The sequence below is a fragment of the Grampus griseus genome (assembly GCF_964374135.1).
Source record: "Grampus griseus genome assembly, chromosome: 7".
NCBI lineage: Eukaryota > Metazoa > Chordata > Mammalia > Artiodactyla > Delphinidae > Grampus > Grampus griseus.
In genome coordinates, this window is record NC_139001.1 from 26040438 (window position 1) to 26052757 (window position 12320).

General features: G+C 39.2%; 1 protein-coding gene across 1 annotated transcript; it reads right to left on the bottom strand.

The window, feature by feature from the left end:
- Positions 1 to 5736: 5736 nt before the first annotated feature.
- LOC309824986 (synaptotagmin-like protein 3) lies at positions 5737 to 10950 on the bottom strand (the record flags this gene model as incomplete). Its single annotated transcript, XM_082658266.1, is given in 3 exon segments — positions 5737 to 6474; positions 6478 to 6612; positions 10861 to 10950. Coding segments are annotated over 3 exon segments (963 nt in total).
- Positions 10951 to 12320: the final 1370 nt, after the last annotated feature.

A 12320-nucleotide genomic window follows, 5' to 3' on the forward strand; every position in this document is an offset into this window, starting at 1 on the left:
AGAAAATTTTTTAATTAACCTCTTTGCAGATTTTTTTCAGTAATAAAGTATGTGTTGCTAGGTGAACACATGGCCAGGAATTGATAGGTTCAGCATTGCTCAGTGATGTGAGGTTTGCCTCTAAAGATTCTGAGGCTTAGTAAATAAAATCCGTATTGTCCCTTCTGTTCCCAAATCAATGGTTGGCCTAATTCATTATTAGTAATTCTATTCAGGCGTACAACATGCTTCTATGCCGTGCTTTTAGTTTAGGAGAGTCAACTTTTAAAATTAGGCTATTTACCACTGAAAGACATTGGACCCACAATTTTTTCTCACCATACCATATCTGTGCTTTTTAAAAAGGCAGTTTGGCCATTTACATTTAAGAAAAGAGATTGGAATATATCTTTTGGTACTGAAACATAACTCTTTATTAAAGCAAGTAAATATAAGGAATATTAGGCAATGAAACATAATTCCTTTAGAGAAAGATTTCTTTCCCAAATAAAGACCTAGGATGTATTTCTTAGTAATTACTTTAAAGGGAAAAAATTTAAAAAGACCTCAGACATTTCTTTTTTTTAACACACATTACACAACTTGTGCTTAAAAACCTCTCCAGAAGTTTACGCTCAACCATCTTCAGCGTTTGAATGTGCAGGGGTCTCTTAACTTCTGTCACAGCCACAGACACAGTGTCCACATTAGTTAGGGAAAAAAATTGGTTTACTTTTGTAAACTGCTTGCATGCAGAACGTCTATATTCTTTCCTGCACATAGAAGAAAAGAGAAACTTCTACACTTTCCTTATACCTTTCACGTGATTATGGTCATTCAGAAAGCCCACTTTCACAGGGAGCAGTACGGTCCTTTCTTGGTTTACTCTTTTTAACTCCTCCCTCCCAGCAGTCATTCGTCATCTGACTCCCAAACTGGTGCCAGATGTCACTTAATTGATATTTATCTGTTTACATTTTGAAAATAACCTAAGGTAGGCCCCATCGAAAAACAAAGTTATAGAAACTCTTCTAAAGCACTGAGGTTCCTGAAATGATCATAATATTGTGAAAACAACTTAAACAAGACTTTTAAATAGAAATAATGCTTGTCAAATATGGCAAAATGCTGAACCTCACTGGGCATCAGTAAGAAGCCTGTGTTTAGCCAACCACATCCAATTCCGCAATCAGGCCCTGTCCTAGCTCATGGCAGCAGCAATAAATTGATGGCAAGGATGGATCATTAAATTCTGGTAATTAGTGGGATATTATTCCTTCTATCAAATTTGAAGTATAATTGATTAATCCCTTAACTTTGAGATATGTCACATCAATTTATTTTGCTTGTCTCGATAGCAATCTTTCTATGTTCTTAACACAGTTATTCCAAAATTATAGATCAAGCAATCAATACAAATTTATAAGTGACAAAAAGATGTGAGTTATTATGCTGGACTTTATGAGAAATATGACGTCAGATAAAATTTCTTTTGTCACTCAAGTTACTTAAATATTAGATGGAAAATTAGGAACTACTGGGGAGGGGGAAATTCCTGCCTCTACCTGTCTTGAGTTCTTGTGGCTGGACTAATAATAAAACTGATACAAAATAGATTAACAGGAGAAAAAGAAACAAATTTTAATTCACAGGGAGGTCTCAAAGGAATGAGACCTAAGAAGTGTCCAAAGCAGGCAGCTTTTGTACTTTTTAGATAAAAAAAACAATAAACATAAGAGAAATTGACAGGACAAAGAAATTTAGGATTTGGATGCTCAATTAGTGAAGAATCTAAACAGAATTTGGGCTTGGGTGGTAAATTAAAGTAATAAGATTTGTTTATACAGTCTTCTGGGCCTGAATTCCCTATCTCTGGCATTAAAGGTGTCCTTCTACCTCCTTTCACATGAGAGATTTATTTCCTGCTTTCAGGGAGATAGAAAGAAGTGTCAGAGTATCCCTCTTGCATTGGCCGTTTCTTAAGTAACTTTAATTCAAAATAATCAATATGCCACTGTGGCATATTTGTGGGTGGCCTGCCTTGAGCCCCAACAGAACTAAATAAATAAAAGAAAATTTTAAGTAAAAGAGGTATAGTGAGACAGAGAGAGAATAAGACATAATAAGTATGCCAAATGAGTGGTTTGAATCTCTTTAAAGCAATGACCACCATATTGGTCTTCAGATTATCATACACCAGGTTTATTACTCATAGTGTTCACACTAGTTGCCCAAAGCTTCTTGTACTTGGTGGTAGAAATAAGAATATTTTCACTTCCTTCAAAAATGAAAACTGTGAAACAGCCCAATTTCTAGCAACAAAGGTATTTTTGTTTTGACTTGACATTACAAATTATTGGCCTTTAAATTACTCATGGAAATATTGCTTAAAGCATTTTGATAATCAATTATTACTTTCCACATTAGGCTCTCATTTTTATTAGTGAATATTCTAGCTATGGTATAGACACATTTTTTAAAAAATTTAGTCTGCTAAACCAACTAATCTACAAATTGCAGAGTTGCCTACACTTCACACCCTGGGGAAGCAAAACTGACAATTTAGAAGAGTTTTAAAACATACATATTAGGGAAACCATTGACTGTGTGTTCATGGCTCAGTTATTTTCATTTTCATTGCTCATTTTTAAAAAAGGGAACTTTTCACACTGGATTATTTAATTAATGATGAATGTGTGACCCTGTGTACATTTCAGTTCACTGTGATCCCCGACTACACAAATAATTCATATCAAGGAAACTGCTCGTATACAGGAAAGAGAAGCACTGACCTGGAGCTCCATTATCAGTTTCATCTTTAGTAGGTGTCATATCATAACTCCTTCTTCCATTTCCTTTTAAATTTGATTAACAAAGAGCAAATATGTTACTGCGGTGCAAGAATGACGCATTCATTAATCACAATACCATTTACAATTATGAGTACATTTGTTTTTTATACTAAAATAATAGCTGCCATAATAAATAATCTGACAATAATATTCTATTAAGAACGTTCAACAGTGCATTATAAATCTAAACTACAAAGAGAAATTAGAGTGATTGGCGAGTTACTGTGTTCCAGAATAGAAGGTATCATATGCCAACTATTGTCATGAGATGGTCAGTAGAAAATACATAAGGCGCAAATTCCATGGTGAAGATACCTGTAAGTAAACACAGAAGAGAAATATTTCCTTTTATCCTTATAGCATCTTGACTTCAGTTATAAAAGCTGTTTATTCAAAGAGTACATGAAGGCTTAGGATTATTAAAGCAATTCGTTTAATGATATGTGCACAAAGATAAAGGTAACTACAAATGTCTGGCTTCTAACTCATGCTGATAGTTTGGAATTTTCTCTTTCTCACGAATTCATGTTTCTTGTAGATAACAAGCTGCCCTGGGGAAAAGGGACCTGGAGAGAAAAGGGTAGTAGCTATTATTGGGAATTTACAAAGTGCTGCACTCCATTAACATTTCTCATTCCCTGGGAGCCTGTTTCTGACAGCTCCCAAAGCTCAGCACTAACGCAAAGCCTTAAGCAGGTGGATGGTGGGCTGTTACACAGGCGCCTCTGCATTCTGGAAATAACACAAGTTTAAAAATCACACAGATATGGGTTCAAAACATAACTCTGCCACCTACTAACTCTGTTGCCTTGGGCAGATGATAACCTCCTGAGTTTCAAGTTTCTCATATGTAAAATAAATAGAGAATTCTCCTCCATCAAGATAAAATGATATTTTGGAGATTAATCCTTTGTCTGTTGTTTCATTTGCAAATATTTTCTCCCATTCTGAGGGTTGTCTTTTTGTCTTGTTTATGATAGCATCAACATATATACACTACCGAATGTAAAATAGTTAGCTAGTGGGAAGCAGCAGCATAGCACAGGGAGATCAGCTTGGTGCTTTGTGACCACCTAGAGGGGTGGGATAGGGAGGGTGGGAGGGAGATGCAAGAGGGAGGGGATATGGGGATATATGTATGCATATGGCTGATTCACACTGGTATTGTATTATACCAGTATTGTGTAGCAATTATAGCACAGTATTGTGAAGCAATTATACGCCAATAAAGATCTATTTTAAAAAAGATAAAATGATATAATGCATACAAATACCTGGTAAATCTAAGTGTTCAATTAATTAAGCTAGTATCTATTTGAAATACTTAAGGTCTATCATGTGGCAGGTACTACGCTGGGAGATAGTGGTGAGTAAGACAGACAGAGTGACTTAGCCTGACCAACTCTCCTCATTTGTCCAGGATTTTCCCAGTTTTAGCAAAGAAAGTCCTGCATCCCAGAAACCCCTCAGCCACAGACAAACAAGGACAAACTGGTCATCCTACCAGAGCATTCAACCTAAAAGACTATATCTAGATGCCATCAAGGATACGACCACAGCATGAAACTGTAGTTTCAAAGAGTTGTCAAAAGGGAAAGCAAAGTTGTCATCGCTCATCCTGAATTGAAGTGAGCCTGAGAATGACACGATTCTCAAGGGGCTGGCAGGAGAATAAAGAACTGGATTATGAACAGGGTGTGCTAGAGAAATTAGGAGAGTAAAGAGCTGACAGAGCTAAACAAGAGTCCTTGAAACTCCAACCTGTCCTTGAGGAAACTTTCTATAGTTTGTGACCTACCTATAGACATCCAATTCAGAAAGAAGGTATAAAGGAAGCCAGGCATGTGGGTAGGTAACCACATCACTTGAGGAGACAAAACATAGAATATTTTGCAAGAAAGTCTCAGTGGACAAAGCCTGACTGGAGCACAGACTTGAAGCATCATATACTCTTGGATAATATCTCCGTGATGCCTCCATCTAGTAGTGATAGAAACTAAAGCTCCGGACGTCACCCTCAGCCTCGTGTTCCTGAGCCACTCCTCCAGATGTAAGCTCCTCTGTGTTTTTTCTTCCTTTCCTGGACTTTTATCCCAATACTGCTCCAAGCTGTCTGCCTCCAGTACTCCCTACCTTGCCTGCCCTCCCAACCAAACCTTCCTACAGCCTCCGGAACCCACAATTTCTATTGGGAACTCCTATCAGATTCTATCTACTAAGTCTGGAAAGAATTTTTTTCAGTGCTTCTAGCAGCATTAATATTCCTCAAAAGATATTTTGGAAAGTGTTACTCTAGGCTCACCTCCTACCTGCAGTAGCCTTTACCCACTGTATATGGAGCTTCTGGAAGCCATCACACTCTTCACACCCTCTTATCTTTGCATGTGTTCTTTTCTCTTCCAGAACTGTTCCGCTTTCACTCTTTCTCCTAGCTAATTTATACTGCACCTTCAAGACTAAGTTCAAATACACTGCTTAGGCCCCTCCATCTGGTTTATAGTCCCTTCCCCATACCTCCAGGGCACCCAGTTCATTCCACTTAGCAGTCAGTTTCCCAAGGAAAGAGCTCCTCTTATTTACCTTTGTTACTTCAGGGATTACTACAGTATCTGACTTTTTTTTTTTCTAACTGTTGAACATTCATTGAAATTGGGTCATTTTCCACATCTCTCAAAGCACAGATAACCAACCTGAGACCTAACTAACGTAGCATCGATAATGGTTCCGTCTAAATACTCATAGAGGAATGTGGAAGAGCATCTCAGCAGCAGGACGGCTGTAGATGGGGAGAGCTCACACCCCCCAGGGCCCTTCGCCACCCTCCACCCCCGTGCCCGCACGCCCAGCCCCGCAGCCGACCATCAGGCCCCGGCACCTGAAAACCCACTGCGCCCGGAGCCTCCGGTCAGTGCAGGGTGAGGGTCATGTCTGTCCACAGGTTGGGGCTGGAAAGCACTTTCTGCCATTGGAGTTTTGATTGTGAGCACGAGTCCGCGCCGCCCGCTGGCTCTTCCTTGGAACCAAGCCTGGAGCCTCCCAGCAAGCGGTCGTTCACACCGAAGTTGGCCTGGTCCCAAACGGTTAATTCTAGGGTGGATTGCCTCAGCTGAGAAGGGGTGACCCCTTTGAAAACGAAGGAGTGCTTCCACTGGGGACAGGCTTGCTTCTTCAGGACGGGGGACTTCAGTCTCAACCTCTGCTGGTCTGGCAGAGTGAGACAGCCCTTAACAAATGAGTTTAAGGTACCATCTGAGGGCACAGGTAAATTCTTGGCTCCCAGCACTACCAAACAGAGCTGACCGTTATGTGATGGCTGATCTCCCGTCCCTTCTTGAGCCTCCTGGAGCTTTCTGGGCCCTGCAGGGAGGACCAGTTTGGCCCGGACTACAAGTTCTCTGTTATTCGTGGGAACACTGTCTTCGTCTTTCTCTGCCTTGGCCTGGAGCGGATACCAATGGGCAGACTGGGTCGTGCGGTCATCAAAGTCCCACGTGGCCAGAGGGATGATCACTTCTCCAAGAAACACCCTCCGGGCGAGCGTGCCCAGGTGCCACACAGACACCCGCAGCTGCCGGGTCGCCAGCTGGGTAGGCTCCACCTGGTACTTCAAGGTCTCCTGAAAGGTCGGCTCCACCGTGTTCTTTTAGACTCCAGTCTTGCGTTTTCCCTGGAAGGATCTGTCAGGCAGCAGATAGGTCTTTACATACGGATTGCACTTTTTCTTCTTTTCCTCCCCATAGGCAAGGTTCTTACAGGCCTTGATGCGTATGCTAGGTTTTTGCTAATTGTTGAATAAATAAGATGTTGAAGACAATGGAGAATAAATCATTGAACCAAAATTTAATGGGGGAATTTGGACGAGCAGTATACCAACTGCCTCTCTGCAAATTTAGTTAGAAGAAACAAAGTTGTCTTTCTGGAGCTCTCTTAGAACAGGAAAATGAACTGCATGACTTCTGGGGTCTTCCTCTTGCCTTTGGAGTCTGTAAAGTTCTGGGAGAATAATACATATCTCTATGAGTTTGATCTAGCCCTTTCAAATGGATTTATTATTCTTTATTTAAATTATGTATGACTTACACTTCCAGCTGAATATCAATAGGAGAATCCAGTCTGATCTTAGATTTCTTAACATCTCCAAGTTAGAATCTCATTCAAATTCAACGAGATTAAAAGACCTTAGATAAAAATTATTAGGGATTTCTCCCCACTCTTTTAGCTGTCACGTGTATGATCTTTTTCACATCTATTTTGACTTTCTAAATCCTCTTGTAGAGATTTTAAATTATCCTTTCTTGACTTGTTTAGTGAAAACATTGGAATGTTCAGAGGAAATCTGTTGCATTTATAACCATCTATTTTTCCCTTTTAGATTTTTTTCTCTTGCTCTTTTATAACTTCTTTTTTTCACTAATCTACTCTGCCAGGGATTTTGACAGCTGAAGTATGTGATTAGTGCCATTTTATATCTCAATGTATGTATTTAAATCACTCACAGTGGTTCTAGTTGAAGTTTTGTTCTGTCAAAATATTTTAGTCTTAAATGAAAGCTACCCACACGTGCTTTTTACAAAAGCAATTCTTGCACAAAAAGATTTATAGCATCTCTCTTTTTGAGTAATTCTGAATAGGTGACCTAAAGCATCTAAAAATGACAGGTTTCATTTCATTTTCTGTATTTTGGGCTTAGATATACACAGTAAAATTTTTCATGCACACCAGTACTTAAGATTCAATAAAGGAGTTAACTTTCTTCCCCCTGGAAATCATTGTCTGCTATCTTTTCTTCCACCACTTCCTGCTCACTCTTCAACACACTCAAGTGTGGCTTACAATCCATCACCTCATGAGAACATTATTTTAAATTCTTTTTAACACTTGTGACATTCCTCAGCATTGTATGAGAAGTAAGGGAAAATTAAGCAGTTCAAATTCTGATATAGATTAAAAAAATAGAATTTGGGAAAATTTGAACTGTCTCTAATTTTAAAAAATATATCCATATAATAATGTCTTCAACTCTATAAATGTAGTTTGTTACTCTTTTAAAGGAGAAATGTTACCAGAATACTAGCAAAGACAGAAAGTTCTAAGTCAAATGTGTTACAGAAACAGTATATTTTAAAATGTATTGCTCTAGAAATAATTTAGTTTTAGATTTATACATGTAAATTTAATATTTGAAGAGTTAACACATTTTCAAAGTTTTGATGTGAATGTTAAGAAATAATAGTCTCTTAAAAGTAAACTCTCAGAACATCATGAATTCCTTGAAGAACAGTCTATGCTTCATGTTTCTTTACCTATCGTGACTATCATGCAGCTAGACACAATGTTAGTATGCAAAAAGCACTCCAAATTGAACTTGAAGTAGAGAATTGAGGCAAATGACTGAAAAATCAATGAAAGGCGGATTTTGATTTCTTACTTTGGAATCCACCTGTTGGCCTTACCAATCACTGTTCCAAGGGGAGCTTTTATTTAAGAGAATAGAAATACCTTACATGGCGAATCTACCACATGATTTTCCTCAGTTAAGCAACAAAGGGAGTTTGTTCTACAGAGGTCAAACTAGCTTCTCTTTGGTCTAGTATTAAAGTACGTTGGAGAGAGACAACACAGAAACTCTTTCGGCCAGGCTTGAGATGCCAGGGTCATTACCTTTAATCTTTCTTTTTTAGATGGTTCCAAATTGCTGGAGAAAAATAACACAGTGGGTCACATTTATGGTTTCCCAACCCAGCAAGGCCCTTAGGACTGCCTGACTAGCTTTCCTACTCTCCACAATAATCATTTCAAGTCTTCTGCTTTCTCCTTAAATTTTGATCCTTCCCTATCCTCTGGAATTTCAATGGATGACACTCTCTCTGATTTTGCTAATAAATTAGAAACATGATAAGGAAGTTTTCACAGCTCTCATCACCAAATACACAGACCTACTCACATAGACACCTGGATTCACCTCTTTTTCTACTTTGAAAATGGAGGAAATATCCCTCCTCCTAAAAAGGGCCTTACCTGTCACCTTCTTATAACTCCACAGCTAGAGGTTATCTTCCCTGGCCTCTCTGCTATCTCTCTCTTAGACCCTACCCTTTACTATTTAAACATGCTTTAATCATTCCCTTAAAAATTAAGAAAGATAAAGTGTCCCTGGATCCTACATTCTCCTAACCTATTCTTCTGTCTCTTTTCTCCCCTAACTCTTGTAAAGAGCTCTCTGCCTTTAGTATCTCTACTCTCTATTGACTCTTCACCCATTTCAGTATGGCTTCTATTATACCACCAATGAAAACACATTTTAATAATGCAAATAATCTTTGTGACTCAAAGAAAGTTTTAATTCTTCATTTTACAGGACTTCCTAAGAGCATTTCACATAATTGGCCTCTCTCTCCTTTTTAAAATACTTTCTTCCTTGAGTTCTGTGACGACAGATCCTCCAGGGTTTCCTTCTACTTTGCTGTGACTGGCCATCTCAGTTCCCTTTGATAGTTCATTCTCCTCTACCCAGCCTGCTGAGATACTGACTGATGTACATTATTTAGAGCAATAGGAACAAAACAAATGGACTGGGAACTGGACTTTCCCAAGATTAGATTTGGTACTACAGAATGAGATGACACAGGCATGCCATCTTTACAGAAAATATTCTGCAGGTGAGTCTAAGGAGAGTCTTAATTCCAGTCATTTTGGGCAACTGAAAAGACAATAGATTATATGGGAACAGGAGGGCAAATAAAGCCTAAACAACTCATATACAAATTAATCTCTGCCACTTATACTATTGCCCACACACATTCCCACATAGGCTTAGTGCAAATAGCTGACTCAAATGTGATTAAAAAGTGAATTATAATAATTTTAAAAGGATACAGCACAGACAAAATCATTTAAAAATACTTTTTAAGAAGGAACAGAAAAAGCAAAAGGCAGACCAAAAACAATAAATAGAAAAAATATTGCCACCAAGCAGATAAAAATGTAGGCCAAGCATATTGCCATAAATTCAATATAGCCAAGTAGAGTAATCAAAGAGCTCAAAGAAGAATTACAAAAACTCAGAAAAAAACATAGTGAAACAACAGAGTGAGATGAAACATAATCTTTCAGAGCTCAGGAAAGAAGTAAAAAGAATCACAAAAAATCAAATCCATCAGAGAAGTAATGAAAAGAAAACAAGCCGGCTAAAACACAGTAGGAGTTATAGAGAAGAGGTTTGGGGAGAAGAATTTTAGAACTGGAAATGATGGAAATGATAACTGGGAAAAGAAGGAGATACAAGTGTGTAAGACTGATTCCCTCAAATTTCATATACAGAATATAAAATATATTACTGAAACAGAAAATTATATAAGTAGTATAAGTTTATTTAAAGGAGGTAAACAATAGATAACCTAAGAAAAGTGATGTAATCCATGGAAATCATTTCATAGACAGAAGGGGCTAAAAAGATAGAAATATATACTAACTTCTTACTGTTCATTCTGGGAAGTAAAATGATATAGGTCATTAGATCATGAACTCAGAAAAGAGATAAATGTAGATAAAATAAAATATTTTGGGTTTGAACTCAGCTGCTCCCATGGACACAACAAATATACAGCTACATATGGAATGATTTTCCTCTGAAAAGGACCTGAAAAGTAGATGAACAGTGTGTCTACAATAAAGGATAAGAGGCACATGGAGACAGGTAGGAGAAACAGAGATACAGTCTCACCCTGGACGATACCCCAGGAGCAGTGACCTACAATCAAGAGATACACCAAAAATATAAAGCTTTCCCTCAAGGAGTGAAGGAATCGAGCCCCACATCAGGCACCCTGACCCTTGAATCCAGAAGACAAGCACCCAAAATATCCAGTTTTGAAAATCAATGTGGATTAAGTCCAGGAGAACCATAGCATTGTAGGGAATGGAGACTCCTCTCTTAAAGGGCTCATGAACTGTTCCATTTGCACTGATATCCAGCACAAAAGCAACAGTTTGAAAATGCCTAGAACATAAGAAAAGGAAGTCTACTTACAGATTTAAAGCTGCTGCTGGAGAAGCAGGAAACTGCTGGGACTTTCGCCAGGGATGGAAGCACTGGTGGGTGCCATTTTTGTAATCTCATCCTAACTAGCTCATGACAGAACTGGCAAGTGCCATTTTTGGTGCCCTCTCTCTAACCTGCTAGCACCAGTGCACGTGCTCTGCCCACCCCATGCCACAACCCAGCTGGGTGAGTGCCCCAAACCCATATTCACCCCATGTAGCAGCCACACCACAACTAGGCCAGGCAAGCACTCTGTGCCTCACCCACCCTACACAGAAGCTGCAGCCCTGCTATAGCTGGCAGGTATGCACAGCCCATACAAGGGACACCTCTTTAGTGCCTGACTCTGGTGGCCAAGAGAGACTTCACTTCCAGGCCCCACAGATAATATCCTACATAAGGACACTCCTTCAAGACTGAGAGAGGTAGCCTGTTTCACCTAATACATATAAATAGAGAGTTAGGAAAAATGAGGAGACAGACAAATCCCAAACTAAACTAAAGAACAAGACAACCCCCCAGAAAAAGATCTTAATGAAATGGAGATAAGCAACCTACTTGATAAAGAGTTCAAAGTAACGGTCATAAAGTTGCTCACTGAACTCAGGTGAAGAATGGATGAACACAGTGAGCTTCAACATAGAGATAGAAAATATAATAAAATATAGAACAGAAGTTATAACTGAAGTGAAAAATACACTTTAGGAATTCAACAGCAGACTGAATGAAGTAAAAGAACAAATCAGCAAGCTAGAAGACAGAGCTGTAAGGTCCGCTGGCCCGGGTGAAAGGAGGCCCGGGGGGTAAGAGAAAACATCGACCAGTATGAGGTAGGAGAGGCGTTGGGACATAATGACCTCACCTGTTCTGGGAATCAACAAGAAACTCTAACTTCCTGCCCAGAAAACAATGGGGCTGACGGGAAGGGAAAATGGGCTTACGCCCCACAACAGACCAACCAACACCTGGCCCTGCTGTATCCTCACCAAATAAGGAATTACCCTGTATAGCAAACCAACCCCTCCCCTTGCAAGCCGCCTTCTGCTTTTACCCCAATAAAAATCCCCCTCATCCAGTACTGGACGCGACTTCTCTGGCCCCTTTCTCTCGGACCAGTGAAACTCGCCTGGGAGCGCTTCCTAATAAAGCTCACTTGAAGCTTTCCTCTGTTTTGTGGTGCCGTTTGTTAAGATCCGACCTTACAAGAGCAATGAAAATTACCCAGACAGAGCCACAAAATGTAAAAAGAATTTTAAAAAGTGAAGATACTGTACGGGAACTCTGGGACAATATCAAGCAGAATAACATTCATATTATTAGCTTCCCAGAAGGACAAGAGAGAGAGAAAGGGACAGAAAAATTATTTGAGGAAATAATGGCTGAAAACTTCCCTAATCTGGAGACGGAAACAGACATCCAGGCTCAGAAAGCCCAGAGAGTTCCAAAAG